Source organism: Rhinatrema bivittatum, chromosome 1 (assembly GCF_901001135.1).
Source record: "Rhinatrema bivittatum chromosome 1, aRhiBiv1.1, whole genome shotgun sequence".
NCBI lineage: Eukaryota > Metazoa > Chordata > Amphibia > Gymnophiona > Rhinatrematidae > Rhinatrema > Rhinatrema bivittatum.
Window position 1 is genome coordinate 601,131,734 of NC_042615.1, and position 24,581 is coordinate 601,156,314.

Consider the following 24,581-nt stretch of genomic DNA (forward strand, 5'->3'; position numbering starts at 1 on the left):
TATATGTACTAGGGCTGACGTCAGATTGAAATCCGATCAGTCTCCAACTGCTATCAGGAGAACACTATACCCACTGGTCCTGAGTACATCTGCTACACGCTAGGAAAACCTGTATTACAATTTGGGTTTAGTAACTTTTCAAGAGTATATACTAAAGCACTGATTCTCAACCTTTTTTCTGATAGATGACGCTGACATGTGTAACACTGAACATAAGACCATCACGTGGCTAAATGTAAACATGTACTGTGCTTCCGCATGAAAACCCCAACACCCAATAATAGGTACAGGGCAGAACTAGGATATTCCCCCATACAACTCACCAAACAAAAGTAACTGCAACAAACTCCCTTTACTACAAGGTGAATTGTAAAATACAAAATCTGAAGAAAAAAAAACCAAAAAAAACCCCCACACACATGGACTCAAATAGCAGTAGCTCTACCTATGAAAAGGCAACACTGCACAATCACTGCATGTCCTATTGAGAAAACACAACAAATAAGACTGATACAAATTCCTACATGCTAGTAAAATACCTAACTTTGGTCACAAACAGAGAACACAGATGATCAACCCTCAGCATACAGAATAAAAGATCACAAAGTACAAATTTTGAGACAAATTGGATTGGAAACTCCAAGAAGCCCCTCTCCATGCAGTACAAAACTGGAAAACTAGAAACAGAATACATATCCAGCTACACTAAACAAAGTACAAAGACAGAAGAAATGTACATTCTCAAAACAGACACCTCATCACTCCATGACCTCAACTACTTCCACTTCTCCCAACTTCTCATTTTCAATCATCCACTCATACGCTCATTTCCCTGCCCAGCATTCTTGATCCCCACACCCCAGCCTCCTCTTCTCCTTGCTCCCTCTCTTCCCCATTTATCTCTCCCTGCGCCCTTCCTCCCTTCTCCCTACCCAACATATCCCCAACCACCTCTTTTCCACCCCTTCCTAGCTCAGTACCCCATTCTCTTTCCCCCTGCCCAGCAACCCTCACATCCCTTCTCCTTGTCTTCCTGCTCAGAAACCCCAACCACTTTTCCCCCAAAACTTCTTGCCCAAACAACTGAACCCCTATATCCCCACATCTCCCTGTCAAGTAGTACACACATCCCCTCTCTCCTTCACCCCTCCATGCCCAGCGGTCTGCCCAGATCCCCTCTTCTCCCACCCTACTCAGCAAACTCATGATCTCCCCCCAACCACCACCACCACTTCCCCTTCCTAACAGAACTCCCACACCCCATATCCCCTCCATCCCTCCCTGTCTAGCAGCGGTCACACTTCCACTTCCTAGCCAGCAGAAAAGCCTTCAGTCCAGGCCAGACTCTCCCTCCCTTCTTACTAGCAGTAGATGAGGGCAAGACGCACTGGGGAGAGGAAGAGGAAGAAGAGGCAGCAGAAGTCGGCAGTGGATATATATATATATATATATATACACACATATATATATATATATATATATATATATATATATATATACACACACACACACACACACACACACACACATATAGAGCACCACTTCTCTCCCTTGTACTCCTGCTGTCTTTCATATTCGGGCCCCGCAGATGAAGACATCAGCAGCAGCTGGAGGAAGATAAAGTTAGTGTCCTGCTGGGCCCAGAAGAGCAGGAGTTTGCAAGGTCTTATTTTATTTATTTATTTATTTATTTGTGTTTTTCTATACCGGCATTCACGGAAGTTCGTATCATGTCGGTTTACATAAAACAAGGGGTGAGCAATACATTATAACGTACATAGCTAAAACGTAAGAGTATACATTACAAAAGTATAACAAGTGCATAGAAGAAAAGGTCTAGCTCTAATCTGGTGAAGGAGGAAACAGCAGCCTCCCACTGGGCTAGGAAGGGAAGGAAGTGAGAGCAGCTTCCTGTCACGCCCGATTTTGAAGTAGGCCAACTCCCGCCTGGGCTGATGAGTAGTGAGCAGCCTCTTGCTGGCCCCGTGACACAATTGTTGAGAACCATTGTTCTAAAGGGCAGAATAGAAATGACTATTAAACTACCCCCACCAAACAATATCAAAGTTAGCTACCCTGGGCATCGTACTAAATTTCTCTAACAAACATTCTTGGGGCCTGAGAAATAAGTTTTTCCCTTCAAATATACAGAATGAGAGAAATGCTTTAGTAAATCAGTCCCTTAAGTCTATTACTACTACTAAAGAGAGGGGAATTTGAGCAACTGCTATATTTACAGAATTCAGGTATGAATCAGATTCAATTTTCATAGTCACTCGCTCCATAATACTTCAATCAGCAAATAGATTAGTAGGGCTCCTCTCAGGGTGGGGAATAAAGCAGAGTTGCTTACCTGTAACAGGCGTTCTCTGAGGACAGCAAGATGTAGGTCCTTACACATGGGTGACATCGAATGAAGCCCAGCATGCAACTTTGATCTCAAAGATTCTCGAACTTTCAAACATGCCCTTCTGTACAGTTGTAGTCATCACCCTGATAATACAGGAAGAAACCAACTCCTGGTGAGGCGGATGGGTTTCTTGAGGAATAACATCCCGCTGAACTCTGAGAAACCTGTTATAGGTAAGCAACTCTGCTTTCTCCAAGGACAAACAGGATGTTAGTCCTCAGACATGGGTGATGCCCAAGCTTTAAGGTTGTCCAAGCAGGACAAAGCAGGAAACCGTACACTGCTGAAAGTACCACTTCTCTCCTTTTTGCCTGTGAAGCAGACGACCCACAAAAGGTTCTAGGTGATAAAAGAGTTTGGTTCTATAAAACATAGCCATAGAACAGACAAACAAAACCCCAATGCATAATAGAGGCACCTAAGGCAGGAGAGTTAGGCGAGTACCAGCAAGAAACATTCCGCATCACGGAAAACATTACAAGTGGGGTTTCGGATCAGTAAACCCTGATAACAGTTCTAGAACTTCCTGGATACAGGAACAAGTCTAGAGATCTAAACAAGAGAAGGACTCTTGGATGAAGACAGCACAGTTTCCTTCGGTGTTACAAGACAACCGAAAACCAACTGGGGCCAGAGAACTCCCTAGAAAGAAACTGCGGTCTACTGATATCTGAAGGACAGAAAGTCTCTGCAAAATGGTGCCCATGTTTGGCTGATAGGCACAATGGGCAGAAAACCCAAGCAACACTTGGAAAAATAATCAGGAACAACGGCAAGGTCTGTGGCAGACCCTACATGCCAAAGCACCAGATATACAGCAGGAAAGCATCAAGAGTTTCAGGGGATGAAAGGCAATCCCTAAATGGGATCGCTAGCCCAAATTCCTGAGCAGGGAGATAAGTTAGGCCTGAAGCTCACCCACACTGCACCCTGTCAAAGGCAGGGCATCCATCCTGTCTACAGGGCAGTTTAGGTGAGCAGGAAGACAGTTTGAGAAAAGCTAAAGGCAATATTGACCACAGCTTGGCAAAAATATAGGGAAAAAGTGGTGTCGCTTTCCCTGCAGGTATATGCTAGATATTCCATGAATGCCTTAGCTTTTCCTCCCCTCCTCCCAAAATTCCAAATGGAAGCTGGAAGGAGCGAAGAACACAAATGGGCAGACACTTAGCAGCTGAGGTAAGCACAAGTCACTAGGTTATATAACAACCTCAAGTGAATAACTCACTGCAGATTCCAGTAGGGAATTACCCACCAAGATAGAGCCTTCAGCTTGCTTGGAACAACTAAAACTGAGAGCAAATTCCCCAGGGAAGACATCAAGAAACACTCCACTAAGATAGAAAGCTGGGGTGCCACAAGTGTAACTCATGTAGAACAGGATTCCTTCACTAGCCTGGAAACCCTGACTGTACCAGGGCAGGACAAGGGCAATCTCGGAACAGACTGCCTCGACATGGCATAGGTATTAATACCTCAGCCATGAAATAATACACTCCCCCCCCCCCCCCCCCAAGGAAGCATGCAGTCCAGTAAATGGAAAAATCGTTGCATGAACCAGGACTCCCCTTTCCACAGACAGGATAATCCCTAAAATGGGGGAAGTATAACTCATTGCCGATTCCAGTAGGGAATTACCCACTATACTAAATTACTATAGTTTGCAAGCCAGTGCAACCAAAAAGCAGCACCTCATCCCCCCAACTCTCTCAGGCATGGATATGGTGATGAGTTAAAAGGCATACACATCCATTAGATGGATTCGAACTCTTCTCACTGAGAAGAGTAAGAATGACTGGCAATGGTCGTTTTTAATCAAAAATAGCCCATAGAGCTCAGCAGGTAACAAAAGTAGTCCTGGACAAGAGAAACTTCTAATCTTCACCGTGGAGCTACGTTGGCATGGCTCCCTCGCAAAACAGACCTGCTGTGCCTCAGGACGATCTAAGGAGAATGCAACTGCTTGCCTGGCTCTCGGATCCTGGGAGGACCCGAGAGCAAACACCAGTCAAAAGCAGTGACATGCCTTCTCCAGGAAATGGAGAATGAGGAACACCCCCTGAGGGGTCGATAACCAGGCGTCCAGAGGGGAACCCAGTCGAACACCCCCTTCCTGAAGGGACAGGAAAACAGGAATAAGGGTCTCCCAATCCCAAAAAACCTTTGAAGTCTCCAGTTGAGACACAGTCACAGATCACTGAGGTTCAGAAGTGACCAATCTGCCACAGGCAACCACCCTTGCATGGGAAAGGTCATTAAGTAACCAAGGGGCCCCAGGAAAAAATGGTCAGATAACCCCCTCCTGCCATACCCCGACCCTGGACTACAAGGAGATGCATCGATTCAGATAATTGAGGCTCCGGCTCAGCAATAAACCTGCCAGGGACTGTGCCCCAGGGGCTTTCCCACAAAAGAGATATGAGATACAGAAAGGGTCAAAGACATTGTCCTCATCTGAGGAAGGAGAAATCTCCCCATACTACCCTCCTGGTGTCTACTCCCCTTAGGGTTCTAGCAGGAATGTAGTCCTAGGTCAGTCCTGTGGCTGCAGTGCACAACCTGACCAATACTCATACAATGGTATCCCAACCTGTGGATGGCGGCACACCTATGACCCCACTTACTGTGCCTGTGGGAAGAATCCCACGGCACAGCAAGGACCGAATACTACTTGCTAGAGTCGGTGGCTGTGCTCTGTCAAAAGGCAAATCAGAGCTTGTGATGATGCCTTCCTCGCCAGTGCTCCCCAGCACTTTGTGGTGCAAAATGGACGAGGAGACCAAGACCTTGACACAATGATGGCAGAACACTGGTATGGCTGAGAACTGCCTAGACAAAGAGAATGCCGCCTACCATTGCCCAAGCCGCTAGGAGTAGATGACTTGCTGTACCTGCCGCGCATGCTACACTCCACTTTCAACTCCCAGTGGAGTACATACGGACAGCATGACGATGGCGTCCCCAGTACTACTGAGGTTCTGGGTGTGGCATGGTAGTAGGTGGTGTTTTATTACATCACCCCCTCCAGTACCTGATAACTCTCCAAGAGGCTGGACACAGCCCTTAATACTTCGTCGGGAATGGCTCACCGCCGTTTCCCTTATGGCACAACAGCAGTGAAGTCCATGGCGACAGACGGTGCCCATAGTGCTCTGCAGTCGTGTCTTGCAGCATCCAACAGCATCCCACTGGTGCTCACAGTGGTGATGGCAGCCATAGATCTCATAGTGCTTTTGTACTCATCAACGATGGATCTCAATGCTGCACCCAGGTCTTTGATGTCGCTTGACTGACAATCAGTTTGATGGCATATAGTGCCATCCCTAGTGCCACAGGAGTTCACGGTCTTTAATAGCCCAGTAGCACCGATAGAAGCTCCGGTGCTGAAGGAATCTATGGACTTATGGTAGCAAGGATGCCATGGGTACCTGCAGGCAGAGGTTCTGCAGCCCCAACACACCTCATCTGTACCCAGAGAAACTGATGACTGCTAGGGCCATCAACTGTTCCCCTCGGCTCACCTATCCATCCGAGGATGTCAATGATGTGAGTTCTATGGGGGTCCCTTGCCAGCAGCCATGGCTGATGAAATCCCAGCTAGCGCTTAACACAGATGGTGCACAAATCCAGGCAAGGCTTCCAATGTCTCGCAATCCCAGTGGCTCAGGGCCACTGAGATTGGCATCCATGGTGCACAATACCCCTCTGTGCACTGTCAGGACACCAAGGAGCCTCGATGTCACCGGACCACTGCGTACCAGTGTGTACCAAATGCTGCGGCGTACCAGTGTGCCTTGAGTAAATGGCGACCCGGCACTCAATCCGTTCAAGGCTGAAAACCCCATCGCTCAAGGGCTTAAGTGGCACTCTAGTGCTCTCAAGAGCTCTGGTGGTTGATGGCCCCGGGGATGCTCAATGGCGATCCTAGTGCCTCAGTGGTGCTCGATATTGTCGAGAATAAAAACAAAAAGATATCGGTGGCCAATATGCCTGATGGCCTCCATGACGATCCTGCATCTCGATAGCACTGAAGGCATCTATGGAATCTGGGGAGCTCCTCACTGCAATGTCATTAAGGCCACACACCTCGATGGCATCGAGGGTAGCCATTCACGCACCTTGATGGGATCGAGGGCATCAAAGGCCCAGAATGTATCAATGGTACTATGACATCGAGAGCACAACATCGAGGGCGGCTCCAATGGTGCTCAATGGCAGACCTGGTCCCCGACACTAGAGGTCAGTGCCGCTACTCCACCATAACAAGGCCCAAGGCGCTCGATGACACTGGTGCATTGAACCATAATCCACAGATGCCTACAGCACAGAAGGCCCTTTCAGCATTGAGGGCGCCCACGCACCTCGAAGGCATTGAGGGCACCTGTTACCTCGACAGCATCAAGGGTGACCATGGTGTTTAATGGCAGTCCTGGTCCTCGACACAGTCCTGGCATCTATGCATCAGATCAACAGTGCGCTGGCCACAGATGTGCATGGGCAGCCGTTATTGGGCATGGCACCGAAGGTGCAGCAACAAGCTGCTTGCCCAGGCTCCTGCTCACCCTTGCTCACAAGGAGACTGCACTGCCCTCTCTGGCAGAAGGGGAGGCTACATCATCCAGGCCTCCTGCCCATGGAGACTAGTTCCTTGGAATGTGGGGAGGATGAGCTTCCTCCCCCCAGAGAAGCGGTGTGGTCCTCGATATCTGCACTGTCTGAATCTCCATCGATGCCAATCAACTGGCGAAACAAGGAACTCCTGCCCAGGTAGAACTCAGGTGAGTCCCCAGGCTCAGCAGCTTACACAGTCAGTCCTGCGAGCACCTGACAAAGATACAAAAACAGACAGAGCAAGGAGAGGACAGAGACTAAACTGCCAGAGTAGTATTTATTTAATAAGGGATAGACAGACTCTGCCAGACTGCACAGAGACTAAGACCCATCATAAGGCTGGCAGACAGAGGAAAGAAGAAAGAGGAAAGCAAAAAAAATACCATAAGGTAAAGAAAAGAAAACAGCTGCAGCTCTACAAAAAAATCACTTACAAAAACTGTGAGGAGAGCACAAAGCTGAATACTGAAAGACACAGCTCCCGCAATCACAGGGCTCCATGGAGAAAGAGACTAAGGGTCCCTGCCTGGGGGGGGGGGGGGGGGGGCAGGGTGATCACTACAGCTGCACATGCTCAGTAAGGCATGTTTGAAAGTTCTAGAATCTATGAGATCCGTGTTCCACGCTGGGCTCCATCTGATGATGTCACCCGTGTATGAGGACTACCATCCTGCTCGTCCGAGGAGAAAAGAAACTTACATCTCAATTTTACTTTCATAGTTTATGGAGAATAAGCAAATTGTTCTCACATTTGTCCAGAGATCCTATGACATCAGATTATAATTACTGTTTCACTTAAGCATTAAATCTTCATAAAAATGCAGCTGTTACCTGGGAAGTTTTCACACAGTACTTCTATTGGTGTTGCTCGTTTTGTGTCTCCAATTTTCTGATACCTTTCTTTTAGTGTGTCAGCCTAATTGAGAGAGAGAGAGAGATGTGAATTTCAGATTCAAAAGCCCATTTTAGAAAATAAAATTGTGGCAATATATGCAACAAATACAAATTATAAGGCACCTTTCTGTCGAAAAATATTTAGCGCAAATACTGTAGACTACAAATCCATATGATTTTCAATCAAGTCACACTAAACAAAAAGACCAATTAATGGGTGCTAGTAACTGGACCAGATATCTATATGTTGAAATGTAATCAATATTGGGACAGATGGTATTTAAAACCTGAGACCCGTATGTACTGGCTACAATTTGAAACCAGTCTGTAAAAAGCACTTTGTGAATGCATTATGTATTTTCCTGCTGTAATCACATAAAACAAGATCCCAACATGTTTTATCTTAGCATTTCAGAAGCACAAATGGCCATCTCCACGATTGTCCACTGCAAAATCTACTGTTCCTACTCTTCTCCTCTTATTTAAATTATCAGCAGCTAAGAAGCTGCCCAATTGATTTTTAAATGTGTCTATAGTAAATGTCTTTTTTTTTTTTAATCTAAAAAGTGACTTCCTCAAGTAACCCATTACAGAAAAATAAATTATCAAATATGAAGTGTCAAAATAATGGCAAATATCCCCGATTCAACTACTGGAATAAATATATTTCCAAAAAAACAGAGGTTCTTTTAAAAGTCATTTTGCAAGAGGGTGGAAAAAAATACCATACCTTTAAACCTTGCCACGGAAGGCTGCCTCTTAGAAAATACATGAACATATGACCTAAAGCTTCCAAATCATCTCTTCTACTTTGCTCTGCAATATGAAAAACATATTTTAAATAAAATGTGCCACAATTTCAATATACCCATTTTTATAACTCTCCCTGCCTGAATTCTCCACTGTCTTCTTACTTTTCCATGTAAGCAATACATGTTTCTGAATTTGCCAGAAAGGGAGTTTGCTCATCAACTTAAAATATATCCATCAAGACAGGAGTAGGCCAACTAAGGAGAGGTTGCGAAAAACTTCACAATATTATGCTTATTTCATTCAGGAAGTGCATTAATGATTATATTTCTTATGTCATGTCTGACTGAAGAAACACATGGTAGTACTGCTGTTTTAACTTACAATGATTTTGTGCAGGAAAGATTATGGTTATACCTGTAGTGACCAGAGATAAGCCATTATATTTAGCATACACATTACTAACAACTTTATTTAATAATCTTATCTCCTGAAATATTCACTTAACGGTAAATTTCAAAAGATGCACGTGCACAAAATAGCACTAGCATGAATATGTGCTATTTGCATGAGCGTCTATTTTATAAACCTCGCACAAACATGCACAAGTAACTGGTGCACAGATAAATTTGATAGAGCATAAAAGGGGCGGGTAAGTGCATTCCATTTATGTGCACAAGTTGCAGTTTTATAATCTGCAAACTCCATGTGCGTACGGCTGATACATGAGCATATTTATTTCTGCTGTTTATCATGTACAAGCCTGAATAAAACTCTTTATAGCTAAATACTGACAGGGTGAGCTATTTATAACCTGGGCAAACTAGTGAACTAATTGGTAAAACTGGTCATTTCCTTCTCACGTGCATGTTATAAAATATGCTGACTTGTGCAAATAAAAGCTAAATACATGAACATTTTCTCATGCAAATGCTTAAAATTAGGAGAATATGTGTGTGCGAATAGACATTTTATAAAATGTCTGTGCAATTGCGTACGATATAAATCTCATACACATATGCTCATGCCCACATTTGCAAGTATATGGGCACATTTGTTTTAAAGTTACCATCAAAATGTTCACTGTAGATTCCAAGTATAAACTCATAATTAAAACAAACATAAGCATACTCATACAAAATACTAAAATAAACAAAAATAAAAATATATAAAATCAACAATAAAATGCACAAGGCACCATCCAATGTGCAATGCATTCAGCAGCCTTAATCAAAGATCTGATGGCAGAAGAGCCTTAATCTTCTTCCTGAATGATAAATTGTACTTTTTGCAGCTGTTCAGGTAAGGCATTCCATAATAATGGTGCGGCTACTGAGAATGCTCTGAAATACATTTCATGCAACCTTGCTTATTATAATAAAGGCACAAATCCTTGTCTACAGCGTGCAATGTTCATGGAGGAACATATCTTTCCAAAAATTTGCTAAACAATGCAGGTCTTTACCATATCTAATTTTATGGACTAAAAAATAAATCTTAAATATGACCCTTTGCTGAACTGGCATACAACCGCTTCAATCTTGGGGTAATCTTATCTGCTGCATAACTAATTATTCTGGCAGTCAAATTTTATATTAACTGAAGAATACTCAGCAGGATATTTGGCATTCCTAAATATACTAAATTATAACAGTCCAGAAAATTTAAAACTAAAACCTGTATAATTATTCTACACATCATTTGAGTAAAATATTTTAAATGACATAAAAGTCATAATTTATAAAAAGCAGTCCAAACGTTTTTTAATTTGGGGCTTAAGTGTTAAGTTGTCATCTGTTTTTGATGTGCGATTTTACAATAAAAATGGAATTGATAGAAATAAAAATAACTAAGTACATATAATACTGTGTCCTTTAGAAAAATATATAGCAAATGTTGCTTAGCTGTAACAGGTGTTCTCACAGGACAGCAGGATGTTAGTCCTCACATATGGGTGACATCACAGGATGGAGCCCAATCTCGGAACACTTTTGTCAAAGTTTCCAGAACTTTGACTGGCCCCTACTGGGCATGCCCAGCATGGCACTAACCCTGCAGCCAATGGGGTTCCCCTTCAGTCTTGTTTAAAAGCTACAGGTAGTGCCGAAAAATAAAATAAGAAAATGTTACGAACCCAACACCGCGGGGCGGCGGGTGGGTTTCGTGAGGACTAACATCCTGCTGTCCTGTGAGAACACCTGTTACAGGTAAGCAACATTTGTTTCTTACAGGACAAGCAGGATGGTAGTCCTCACATATGGGTGAGTACCAAGCTGAGGATGTCTGATACATGCACCAAATGTAACCAGGTGTGCAAGGCACTAGGACTGGGATAAAAATTTGGCTGAGGGCATCCTGAACCCTAATGGGCAGGCGGAAGGGTGTTGGTACATCACGTTGTAAAAAGGTTACAAAGGACAGACTAGCCAAAGATGGAATCTTGTCTTCCGGCCTTGTCCAAGCAATAGTGGGTTGCAAAGGTGTGGAGAGAACTCCAGGTGGCAGCCCTGCAAATGTCAGGAAGCGGCACCGATCATAGGTGTGCTACTGAAGTCACCATGGCCCTCACAGTGTGCTTTAACATGGTCTTGAAATGGAATGCCCGCTTGATGATAGCAAAAGGATATGCAGACTGCTAACCAGGAGGTGAGAGTCTGCTTACCCACAGGCTGCCCTAACTTGTTAGGATGGAAAGAGACAAACAGTTCAGTGCTTTCCCTGTGGGCAACTGTACGGTCTAGGTAGAATGCTAGAGCCCGTTTACAGTCAAGGGTATGCAGAGCCTGTTCTCCTGGATTGGAATGGGGTCTGGGAAAAAAGGTAGGTAGTATAATGGATTGAAATGAAAGTCCGAAACTACCTTAGGCAAAAATTTAGGGTGAGTGCGGAGTACTGCCCAGTCCTGCAGAAGTTTAGTGTAAGGTAGATAGTTTACTAGAGCCTGTAATTCACTAACTCTGCGAGCCGAAGTGATTGCCAGGAGGAAAATCACTTTCCATGTGAGATAGCGAAGATCACAGGATTGAAGAGGCTCGAATGGTGATGTCATGAGCCGACCCAAAACTAGATTGAGGTCCCAAGAAGGGGCCCGGAGGATGCAGTGGAGGCTTGACGTGAAGCAAGCCCTTCAGAAAACGGGTTACAAGGGGTTGTACTGATATGGGTACATCCCCGACACCTTACATGCATTCTGATAGAAGTTTTTAGACCTGACTCTGATAAGTGCCAGAGATAGTCCAAAAACTTCATGATAGGACAAGTCAAGGGACTGAGAAGAGCACCATGACGTAAACCTGTTCCATTTGTAAGAGTAAGATTTTCTCGTGGAAGGCTTCCGTGAAGCAATAAGGACACAGGAAACTGGTTCAGAAAGGTTAAGTGCCTTGTTTGAACATGACATGGATTTATTGGATGCATGGCGCATTTTAAACCCCACTGCTACTGATTTCATGCATCTTTCGTGTGTGCATGCCACTTATTCCCGCATAGACTACATCCTGCTTAGCACTAGTCTCTTTTCCCAACTTACTGATGTGGGCATAGATGACATTACCTTTCGGACCATGCCCCTGTCTGGGTGGAGTTGACTTGGGCAGCAGGGGCCCCTGCTGCGCACCACTGGGGCTATCCTTACTACTTGGCTGAGGATAATGATTTTAGGGCACACACCCAGGCTAAGTGGAATGAATATGCTTCTTATAATGCCCAACATGTGGAGGATCTGGTGTTTTACTGGTATGCTTCTAAAGCAGTTCTAAGGGGGAAAATTATTTCGTATGTAGCACATCGGAGGAAAATGTTAGATAAACGGATTCTTACTTTAAGTTCTCAACTCCGCAGTGCTTGTCAGTGCTTGCTTGTTCTTAACTCCCCGACTAAGGGCCCAGTATCTCTCCGTGCAAACTGCTCTGAACACTTTACTGCCCCAGAGGGCGAAAAAAAGTGTGTTGTATTACCAACATAAGCTTTTTCAAATGGGGAATAAGCCCGGTAAAATTATGGCTAATTTAATTAAGGCCAGACGACCATCTGGTTTTGTGGCGGCCCTGAAGACCTCCACGGGTCAGCGGGTTACGGATACTCCCAGTGTTCTCAAGGTTTTTAGGGACTATTATGCTAATTTATACTCTGCTGGGACCAGGGATGTACTTAGAGGCCAGCAATTTTGTGCTGGATTAGAGTTGCCCCGTATTACTCCTGAGCAGCAAGCCCAACTAAATCAACCAATTTCAGAGGAGGAGACTTGGAGGGCTATTTGGAGGGCAAAGCGTTTCAAAGCCCCAGGGCCTGATGGCTATACAGCCGAATATTACAAGGCTTTGACAGACATCTTGACTGGTCCCCTTACAAGAACTTTCAATGCCTTGGTTGTTCAGGGCATGTTCCTGCTCCATGATCATGAAGCCTCTATCACTTTGATTCCTAAACCAGGGAAGGACCCACAATCCCCTACCGCATATCGACCTATATCACTATTAAATGTTGATCACAAACTGTTGACAAAAATACTAGCTGATAGATTGGCTCTGATCCTGCCTTCCTTAATTAAACCGGATCAAGTGGGATTTGTACAGAAACGTTATGCTCTTACAAATATCTGCAGGGTACTGACTGCTATGGCGCTGTGCACACAGTTTCAAGAGCCCTTTCTGGCCATAAGCTTTGATGCCGAAAAGGCTTTTGATAGGGTGGAGTGGACTTATTTATTTGATGTGTTGGATGCCATGAATATTACCGGTTGGTTTAGAGAAGCAGTTCACCTCCTTTATAGGGACCCTGTAGTGAGGATAATGGTCAATCATTCTTCTTCTGATACATTTCCAATATCTAGGGGAACTAGGCAGGGCTGCCCTTTATCTCCCCTGTTGTTCCTACTTCAATTAGAACCCCTTCTCTTGGCTATTCAGCAGGCCCGACAAGTAAAAGGGGTTCAATTTCAAAATCAGACATTCAAATATGCGGCATTTGCTGATGACCTCCTGGTCTCTCTGACCAATCCTAGGGCATCTTTATCCCATCTATTGTCCCTTTTTAATGATTTTGGCTCTTTCAGGCTTTCGCTTAAATCCTGATAAATCTGAGGCACTGGCTTATCCGGATACGCTGCGCGAGCGATGGGAGGGCCCCTTTCCCTTGCTTTGGGCACAGAGGAGCATATGATACTTGGGTATTTATATATCTATGGACTTATCTCAGCTTCATGACCTTAATGTACATCCCCTCAACTTTTACTTTAAACCGGATGCTCCACTGGCGGTCTCTGCCACTATCTTTGGGGGGTCCTATTAATCTTTTCAAGATGATTATTCTGCCCAAATGGCTCTATGTTTTTCAGAACTTGGTGTTTACTTTAAAGCTTAAGGACATTCGACGTTTAGAAAGCGGTATGCGTGGATTCTTTTGGCGTGGGGAAAAATCTAGAGTGGCGCTTTATCATTTGCAGAGTAAATGGGGATTTGGGGGTCTTAGTGTTCCCAAATTACACTTATATAACTGGGCAAGTAACTTACAGGTGGTCCGGGAATGGTTGTTGGAGGAGAGCTTTTACATGCATCTTGAGGCAGACCGTACAATCCTGGGCACCCGTGACTTGCGGTTTTGTTTTACAGACCACATGGGATAAACTGACTCTGCCAGAGCCGCTGGCGGGGTTGATCACCCCGATTCGGAGGGCCTGGCTACGTTTATTAAAACTGTTGAAGCTTCCCCAGGGCTGTGCATATTTTCTCCCTTTACAAGGTAATACTGATTTTTCCCTGGGTTCCACATCTATAGTTTTCCAGAGATGGGCAGCTCTCGGGATCACGCTAGTGGGTCATGTTTTTGATGATACGGGCCAATTACTCACCCTCCAACAATTGGCTGACCGTTATAATCTGCAGCACTTATCTGTTTTTGAGTATTTGCAGCTTTCTCATTACATTAAATCCCTTCCGAGGGCCAGTCTGGTACCAGAGGGGGTTCGGGCAATTGTGGACTGTTTTCAGCTGGACCGGACCCGAGTACCAGCCCTATGACATTATCATCAGCAGTTGCGGAATTTAGTCTATCAAACACCCTGTTTAGCCTTGGCAGAGCGTTGGAATAAGGAGGAGCTTTTTAAGGTTACGGCCACCCAATTGGGAACTTGCTTTAAGTGCATTGCTAAGATTTCTTCTACTTCTTACTATAGGGAAATGCAATTCAAATTTCTCTGGAGAGCATATGTATCCACTCAGGCTGCATTTCGCTCTGCTCTGGTACCAGCTGACACGTGTGGGAAGTGTAATCGAGAAAGGCACTTTATCCCATTTGTTTTGGGGTTGCCCTGTCATTCAACATTTTTGGAGACGTATCATCTGTTATTTGGCTGAGCTGTTGGGTCTTCCCCTACAAGCCATAAGAACATAAGAACATAAGAAAATGCCATACTGGGTCAGACCAAGGGTCCATCAAGCCCAGCATCCTGTTTCCAACAGTGGCCAATCCAGGCCACAAGAACCTGGCAAGTACCCAAAAACTAAGTCTATTCCATGTAACCATTGCTAATGGCAGTGGCTATTCTCTAAGTGAACTTAATAGCAGGTAATGGACTTCTCCTCCAAGATACTTCTCCTCTTCTGATACTACTTGAATGTATTCCTTTATTACGTATCCGTGACGCTGGACATAGTCTGTTGTTTATGAAAGCCTGTTTTGTGGGGAAGAAGTTGATTCTACTGCAGTGGAAGGAGGCGACGGCGCCCTCTTTTTGGGTTTGGAGGAATCATTGGCATAGTCTGATGCAGATGGAGTGGATGTCCGCCTGCCAAGATCCCAGACAGCGGCGAAGGTTTCTACAGATCTGGGATCCTTACATTCAGGCATTGCCTCAGAGCGCGGAGTTTGCTCCTTAATGACTGATATCACTTGCCATATTGTCCTGTTTCTTTTTTTCTTAGGTCAAGGGGGGTTTAACCCCGCATCACAGTGTGGTTTAATTGACTTGGGTGGGGGGGGGTTAGGGTGGGTGGTAATCGCGTTGCGTGTTGCTGTATTAGGGATTGCATCTGTTCTTTTCGGTGCTTGTTGGATACTGAAGGACACCTGTGTTCAGCATGCTATCTGTTTTTGTTGATGTATGCCAAAATGCAATTAAAATTATTTGTAAAAAAAAAAAAAAGGTTAAGTGGATGAAGGATTAACCTTTAAACATCCATGCCGTCAGGGACAAGGCTTGAAGATTGGGGTGGCAGAAGCACCCATAGTTTTGAGTGATCAGAAGCGGGTCCTTTCCTAAGGGAATGTGCCTGCGAATGGAGAGATCCTGAAGTATTGGAAACCACACTTGGCGTGGCCAGTGAGGTGCTATCATGATCATGGTTTCCTTGTCCTGATGTAACTTCATGAGAGTCTTCGAGAGAAGAGGAAGTGGAGGGAATGCATAAAGTAGACCGGTTGCCCACGAGAGAGAGAATGCATCTCTGGGCTGAGAGTGTTTACTGCGAATGAGAGAGCAGAAGTTCTCTACTTTGCGGTTTTGAGGAGACGCAAAGAGGTCTATCTGAGGATATCCCCATTGATGGAAGATGGAGTTCGCTACTGAGGGGTTGAGAGACCACTCGTGCGGTTGAAAGATGAGACTCAGCTTGTCTGCCAACACATTGTCCACTCCCAGCAAGTAGGTGGCCCTGAGGTACATTGAATGGGAGAGAGCTTCCGCCCATATCTGTGCAGCTTCCTGACACAGAAGGAAGGAGCCCGTGCCTCTCTGTTTGTTGATGTACCACATGGCCACCTGGTTGTCCGTCTGGATCAGGATAACTTGATTTGAGAGGTGATCCTGAAATGCCCTGAGAGCATATCTGATTGCTCGAAGCTCCAGGAAATTTATTTGGTGTTTGGCTTCCTCTGGAGACCAAGATCCTTGTGTCTGCAGATTGGCCACATGGGCTCCCCAGCCGAGGTTGGAAGCATCAGTGGTGAGAGTTAATTGAGGGACTGGAGCCTGAAAGGGCAAGCCTTGGAAGAGATTGATCTGATTTTTCCACCAGGCAAGAGACTGACGGAGTGAGTCTGTTACGTGGACAATGGTCGACAGGGGCTGAATGCTTTGAGTCCATTGAGACCGCAGAGTCCACTACATGACTCTCATGGCCAAACAGGCCATTGGTGTGACCTGAAATGAGGACACCATGTGTCCCAGGAGGATGAGAAAGTGGCGTGCAGTCACGGAGTGCTGAGACTGCAGCTGGTGTGCAAGAGACACAAGGGTGAGAGCTCACTGTTGTGGTAGAAAAGCCTTTGCCCTCAAGGTGTCCAAGTCTGCCCCAATGAACGACAAGGTTTGAGATGGGACTAAGTAGGATTTGTTGTAGTTGATGAGAAATCCTAATGAAATTAGAGTGTGTAAGGTTAGATTGAGGGACGACAGAGCAGCTTGCTGAGTGGGAGCAATGATTTACCAATCGTCTAGATAGGAGTAGACGTGAACACCTTGAGTCCTGAAGAATGCTGCACCTACTACGAGGCATTTTGTGAAGACTCATGGCGCAGACGCTAGGCCGAATGGAAGCACTCGGTACTGATAGTGCTTGGGGCCTACTAGAAACCTCAGATATTTGCGATGAGATGGAGTTATCACAATATGAGTATGTGTCCTGGAGGTCCAGAGAGCAGAGCCAGTCTCCTCTTTGTAGAAGAGGAAGCAACGAGCCTAAGGTTACCATTTTGAATTTCTCTCACTGGAGGTACTTGAGGGCCCGTAGGTCCAGAATAGGATGAACGCCTCCCGATTTTTGGGGGGATTAGAAAGTACCGGGAATAGAATCCTAGGCTGTGCTGAGAGTAGGGTACGGGTTCTATTGCCTTGGATTGGAGAAGGAAGACCTCCTGATCCAAAAGGATGGAGTGATCGGATGTTCTCCACGTCGGTAGAGGTGGGGAGTCCGGTGGCACGGAGAGTAAGGTCATATGGTAACCCTGAGCAATTATCGCCAGTACCCATTGGTCGAGGTGATTGAGTGCCATATGTTGTTGAAGTGGCACAGTTGACCTCCCACTGGTATGTGAGGCAATGGAAGATGGCTGCTGCTCTCTAGGTACAAGTCAAAAACCTGAAGCAGGACCTGGTTGAGGAGCTGCTTGCGGTTTCTGTTTCCGTGGAACAGGATCTGGTTGGTGGCGGGTAGGTGGCGGGTAGGTGGTTGGTGGCGGGATCTGGTTGGTGGCGGGTAGGACTTCTTCGGGCGGAAAAATGACTTCGAGTCCTTTCGGAAGGGCTGTTTTGAAGAGTAGTCAGAAGGCATCAGAGAGAGCTGTCTTAGGGTCTCAAGATGGTCCTTAAGTTCCGCCACCGTCTGTTGAATCTGTTCGCCAAACAGATTATCTCCTACACAGGGTAGGTCGGATAACCTGTCTTGTACCTCAGGGCGAAGGTCGGAAGATTTGAGCCAGGCCCATCTCCTTGCCGAAATAGCAGCTGCAGATACCCTAGTAGCAGTGTCAAAGATATCGTAAGATCTGATCTGATCTCATGCTTGCCTGCCTGAAAACCCTTGTTTACTAGGGTTTGGAGCTGATCTTGAAATTGCTGAGGCAGGGAGTCTGTGAAATCTTGTATCTGCTTAAAAATGACCCTATTATATTGGGTCATATAGAGCTGATAAATGGCAATTCGGGAGATGAGCATTGATCCTTGAAGACACGACGACCAATGGCATCTAGAAACTTCTGTTCCTTGCCAGGGGGAAAAGAAGTATGAGGCTTTGATCTCTTTGCTCTTTTCTGTGCAGATTCTACCACTACAGATTGGTGATCCAACTGAGTTTTCTGAAAACCCGGAGCTGACTGCACCAAATAGGTAATGTCAGCTTTTCTGTGGACTGGAGCAATGGAGCCAGGATGTTCCCAGTTCTTCTTAAGGAGATCCAGAAGAACCTGGTGGATAGGGATGGAGGTTATTTCCTTGGGAGCATCCAGGAATTGTAGCAACTCCATCATCTGATGTCTATCATCCTGTTCAGTCTGTAATTGGAAGAGAACCAATTCAGACATTTCCTTCACAAAATTTATAAAGGAAAGGTCCTCTGGGGGAGAACGCTTTCTACTTTCAGTGGGTGAAGGTGGTGAAGGTAAATCATCGGTGTCTGGGGAGGAATCATCAGTCCAGGTATTATAGGGATCAGCACCTGCCCCTTTAGGAACTAGAGGAGGATGGGGTGGTGGGATACCAGAGGGTCCTGGTCTAGGCTCCGAAGGAATCAAAGGAATAATTGGAAGCACTGATGAAAGCATCAAAGGCACCGGTGCAGGCATCAAGGGAATCGATGGATGGCTTGGTGGCGCCGACAGGCGTATCGGCACCGATGGTTGGACTGGTGGCGATGGATGTATCAGCATTGATGGCTGAGGTAGAACTCCCGATGGAGGGATGCAGAATGGTGTTTCTCCTCGCGATGACAGAGTAAGCGGGAAGGGCACAGGAGCCATCGGCGACCCGGGGTCCATCGGTGGAAAAGCGGCTATGAGCGCTTCCATCCTGGAGAGCAGCAGTGGCAACACTGCCGGAATCAGGTCAGTGGGCGGTTCCACAATCGGTACCGGTGTCGGAGGAACCTGGAGTAGTTGCAACGCCTTGTCGATGGCCTCCTGAACCATCCGGTCCAGTTCTTATCGGAGACCTGGAGCAAGCAGCCCCAGCTCCGGAACAGAGGAAGGAGGCAGAGGCATAGCCGGAGGGACCACCGTTAAAGGCTGAGTCGTAGCTCCCGATACCCTGTCGGGTGAGGGTTGCCTCAGTGACCCTTTCGCCGAAAAGGTCGGTTCCTTTTCTGGACGGGGTTTCTTCCATGGCGGCGCGGACGATGGCGAGGTCAATGATTTCGTTCCCTTGATGGTCCGAGACTTTCGATGTCTATGTGATGTTTGTCTCTATGATCCCCTCGGTCCTGAGGGGGAGTAGAGGGTGTCGAAGGCCGAGATGTCATCGATGCCGGACGGTCACCGGCCGGGGGTCGATGCTGGTGCGAAATTGATGGGAGCCAGTAAGACGTCGATGCAATGGACGGAGTCGGGGTTTGAGCACGGAAGAGAAGTTCCATCTTCTCCATTCTGGCCTTGTGACCTTTTGGTGTCATTAGGGCACATTTGGTGCAGGTCAAGACATCGTGCTCTCGTCCAAGACAAATTACACAGACTTTATGGGGGTCTGTGATGGACATGGTGCGATTACAGTCTGGGCACCAACAGAACCCCGACGCCCTGGCCATGGAAAAAGTTGAGTCGCGGTATGGTCGACGGCCAGTAGGCCGCGAGGGCCAAACTCGACGGTAATCGACCGAGAACGGGTAAAAAACTCACCGGAGTACCGCGGCTTGAAAAAGTTAAAGGAGGGACCCTTTGGGGCAAATTAACTTTTCTTAATTCTGTGAGGAAAATTCCTGTCACAAATCTCTGCAGAGCTCCTTAACCGCGAGGCTACTGCTGCGCGGAAAAAGGAAGACTGAAGGGGGACCCCTGCTGGCTGCAGGGTTAGTGCCATGCTGGGCATGCCCAGTAGAGGCCAGTCAAAGTTCTGGAAACTTTGACTAAAGTGCTCCGTGATTGGGCTCCATCCAGTGATGTCACCCATATGTGAGGACTATCATCCTGCTTGTCCTGTGAGAAACCATGTATTTAAAATCATTCCAAGCACGTGGAATCCTGTTTAAACTACTAGTTCTAAATAATTCACTTTACAATCTGAAACCATGTCTCACACACCATATGGAATAACTCGGGAAAATGCTCTAACACTCAGAAATAACCCCAAATTATTTTTGACCGGAGACTTCCACTTTATATGTGGCTGATAATATGGCCTGCATTGCTGGAGGCCAACCAAAATCTCATTATTATGGCAGCAGTAATAATGCATATTACTATAACAAATTTTTAGTTGTACCACATTCATCCATACATTACACAGCTTATAATGAAAGATGCCTAATGCTTGCATTCAAAGATAAATACAAACTTGATTTCTTGATGGATAAATCCAGAATAACTGAAAACCAAATCTGTCTCGGCCAAGAGGATACCTTGAGTATCATATTCTTCTGGTCTCTGGAGTTTTACTAAGGTTCTTCCCAACAGAGATAGCAGAAATTTATGTCCCTAGTTCTACAGCTTCTTTTCAAAGAGGTTTGATTTTTGTACATTAATACCTTTCTAAATCATATCCCTTCAGTCTCTCCTTGCTATCCTTTTTGAAATGGTCTCCAGAACTGAACACACTACTCCAGAAGAAGTCTCACCAATGACCCAGACAGGAACATTATCATCTCCTTTTTCCCTGCTTGTTATGCCTCTTGATGCAGATCAGCAAATTTCTGGCCTTAGTTACTGTTTTGTCTCATTGCTTTGCTACCTTCAGATCAGAGAGTTGAGGTCTCTTTCCCAATCAGTGCGCATCAGTCTCACATCCCACATTACATATAGCTCCTTTGTATTACTACACCCAAAATGCATGGCTCTGCACTTCTTTGAACTGAATCCCAGCTGCCAAATCTTCGACCACTTCAAGTTTACCCCATGGCTCAATTAATTGACTACAGGTTTCAAAGCCTGTTTTTTTTTAACTCTATAAATTGAACTTACCTGCATTTTTTATTCTACTAAATACCTAAAATTATACCCATCTACCTTATAAATGGGCTCTGACTGACGGCCCGCAAATGTGCAGTAGAGAGCAGCTCTTCTGCGCATGCGCGGGCGGAAGAGCACGTCTGTCAGAGCGGAACTGAGATGGTGCTGGGACTAGCAGCAGTAGCGGATCGGCGGCGATGATATCGGGCGGAGCAGCGGTGGTATGCGAGTGTCAGGCGGGCAGAGCTACAATAGGTGGGAGGAGCGGCGGCAGCGATATCAGGAGGAAATGTGGCGTCGGTGGCATGGAGCAGCTGAGGTGTGCGCTGGGGAGCGATCCCCGGAGACCTCCCGTCTCCATGAGCAGGCCACGCTGACGAGCATAAGAGGGAGAGGGAGGGGGGTAGGGATTGAGAATGAGGGAGGGGATTGAGAATGAGGGGGGAGGTGAGTGAGGGAAGGGGGGAGGTGAGAGTGAGGGAAGGGAGTTTGAGTGGGGGCAAGGGAGGGAAAGGGGGGTGAGTGACCGAGAGGGAGGAGGATGAGTGACTGAGGTAAATGAGCGAGGGGAAGGGGGAGTGAGGGATAAGAAGTGTAGACGGGTGCAGCGTCCGAAAACGGACCGAAATTTTTTTTAATGTAGCCCGTTTTAACGGGCTTAACGGCTTGTAATGCTATATCTTATATGCTCTTCTAAAAGTTTTCAATACTGCAGCAAAGTGAATAAATCACCTTTCACTAATGAAAATATAAGCCAACAGCAGACAAGAAAATGTATAAAGTCACACTCTTTTCTACAGGGCAGACTACAAAAAAGTTCTTGATTTCTGTAATCAATCTACAGGTATCCAAACACTCTTGTAGTTGCTTTATTATATAAATGCTTGCAATAGCAAGTTTAACATACAAAACTAAAATAGGTTATGGGCTATTATATCGGAAGACTCCATTAACAAGTAAATGATCACTTTACATTAAATTATAATGTAATTTTTTGGAAACTACCAAATGAACTATATGTTAAAGATGGCATCTGTCGTAAATTAGTGACTGCAGGTTTTCATATAATGCCTAGTGAAATGTTTCATTTTAGGAACAGGAAGAAGTAGAAGCATGACATGTTAGAAACCTTTTTAGTTAATGATCCTGATCACCAGCTGGTTGCTTCTGATTCAGCACCAGTATGACTTAAAGAGGCAGCAGCCATTTTCTCAGTTTTAAATTAGAAGGATCATGATTTTTTCCTAAAATGGAAGATTTAAGGAAAAAATGACCCAACTAAATCTTTACTCCAGCTTTAACGTAGTGGTTCTTTGCTCTACTCTTCCCAGCTCTATTTTCCTCTTAAGGCATGGAGATCAAAACTGTGTTGTGTATCCTGTTCAATATGTAGTCCCACTAGGACCTCAAAGTTGGAAAGCAATAGCATGACATTAACATATAGTTTTACATTTATTCAGGAAGCTATTCATGTGGTTGTGTAAAGTCATTTAGAGATTAAGGGGTAGACTTTAAAAGATTTACGCGTGTGACCAGGCCTTACGCGCACAGGGTCAATTTTCAAAGGACCAGCCACGCGTGCAAGTCCCAGGGTTGGTGAAAGGGGTGGGGGCAGGGTGGTCCGGGGGGGGGCAGGGCGGGACTAGAGGCAACTGGCACAGTGGCATTTTGCAGCTGTGCTGGCACAGGCAACTTGCGCCTAAAAGGTAAGACAACACATTGGGAGGGGAACTAGGGAAGACCCTGATGCATCTAAAAATCCTCCCTCCCCCCCCCCCCTTGTGCACGCTGAGCTGGCATTTTATAACATGCGGGCACCAGCGCGTTCATGTTATAGAATCGCACATCCATGTGTGCGCACCGGGTAGCGCATGCACATGGGCGTGCGTGCGCAATCTTAAAATCTACACCTAAGCATAAAAAAAAAACAAGACTAGTCTGAAGGCAAAAAGTTTTGCATTCTTCATACCAAGCAGGAGATATGAGGATGTGGAGTGAAAAATAATGTTCATTTCACAAATATTTTTGCTAATGTTTTTCAAAATATATTTATGAAAATATTTGACATGAATGTGATAATTCTCATGTAAAAAAGGCAAAAAACAGCAACATCTAACAGTTCTACTGCATTTCACCATTCAAGAAAGAAAAATAATATAAAACTGGTTAATAAGTTTTTAATAAAACTGGTTAATAAGTTTTATTGTAAAGCCCTTTGCTGAATTAATGTTGCTTGTAAACCGAGGTGATGTGCCACACGTGCCGCGGTATATTAAAAAAAAAAAAAAGGAAGGTTCCAAACAAAAAATGGCAAATCTGTTATCAATTAGCAAAAATACACATTTTTATGCAAAGGTAAAGTTTTGTTTTATACATCTCTAGATCTGAGCTTGATTTTCATATCTGGCTCCACATCCTTTCAGTAGTGAAACTTGTCAGTTCTTTGTGGGAGGAAGAAACTAGTATTGCTAATACGGACAAATCCAGTGATCAGCTGATGAACAGGGTGAACAAATCTTAATGGAGAAGAGTTAGGAAAAAGCCACAGAAGGTTGGGGGAGGAGGGAAAATTACAGAAACAGCATTGGAGGGCAAGAGCAGGAAAGAGAGGGGGAGAGGGAAAAGGACATAAGAGCAACTGGGAAAGGCGCCATGGTGGGGAGGAGGGGGGAAGAGTAGTAGGAAGTGAAGTTGTGAAGGGATCATTAAAATAGATGAGAGAAAAGAAAGGCAAAAAGGAAAGGAGCCGGGAAAGGAGCCAGGAAGAGGTGAGGAGGTAGACTATTTAGGATAGTGGATGGCAGAAGAGAATTGGGAGGGAAAGGCTCAAGAACAAGAAATAAGGGCGGGAAGGGAAGAAGATTCAGAAAGGGGTCATGGGGAAGGGAGAGAACAGTATTGGGGCCCCATTTCAAGTTTCTACTAGCAACCCTGGCCACGGATATATCAAAGTTCTGCTGATGCTGTGAAGACCCTTTTCCAATCTATGCAGCAGTGGCCTACCTGGCCACTACATGGCAGGAGAGAGAGAAAAAAAATGAATGTGCAACAATGGCTCCTTAGATTACTAGGAAGCAGAATGCTTTGTACTTCTCATACCTGTAAAACACAGGTCTTGTATACAGCCAGTGCTGTAGTGAAAAACTGGGTTGCTGGTTTCAGTACATAAAGACTAAGCACATGACAACTAAGAGAGGAAAAGATCCTTGAAGAGTGAAATATGCAAGGACCTGATTTCAGATTCTTAAATTTTGCAATGTCAGATGCTGTCCCACTTGAAAAATTGTCTAAAATGAATGCTTTTGGCCTATATATTGAGAAAATAATAGAG

At 45.3% G+C, this 24,581-nt stretch overlaps 1 protein-coding gene across 8 annotated transcripts in view; it reads right to left on the bottom strand.

Moving 5' to 3' along the window:
* CSNK1G3 (casein kinase 1 gamma 3) overlaps positions 1–24,581 on the bottom strand; it is a 448,270-nt gene that overhangs the window by 156,984 nt on the left and 266,705 nt on the right. For all 8 annotated transcript variants that reach the window (XM_029619760.1, XM_029619702.1, XM_029619712.1 and 5 more), the window contains 2 exons: positions 8,646–8,731; positions 7,853–7,937 (listed from right to left, as the gene is read on the bottom strand). In XM_029619760.1, the coding sequence (XP_029475620.1) occupies positions 7,853–7,937; positions 8,646–8,731 (171 nt within the window). The remainder of the gene's footprint in view (positions 1–7,852; positions 7,938–8,645; positions 8,732–24,581) is intronic.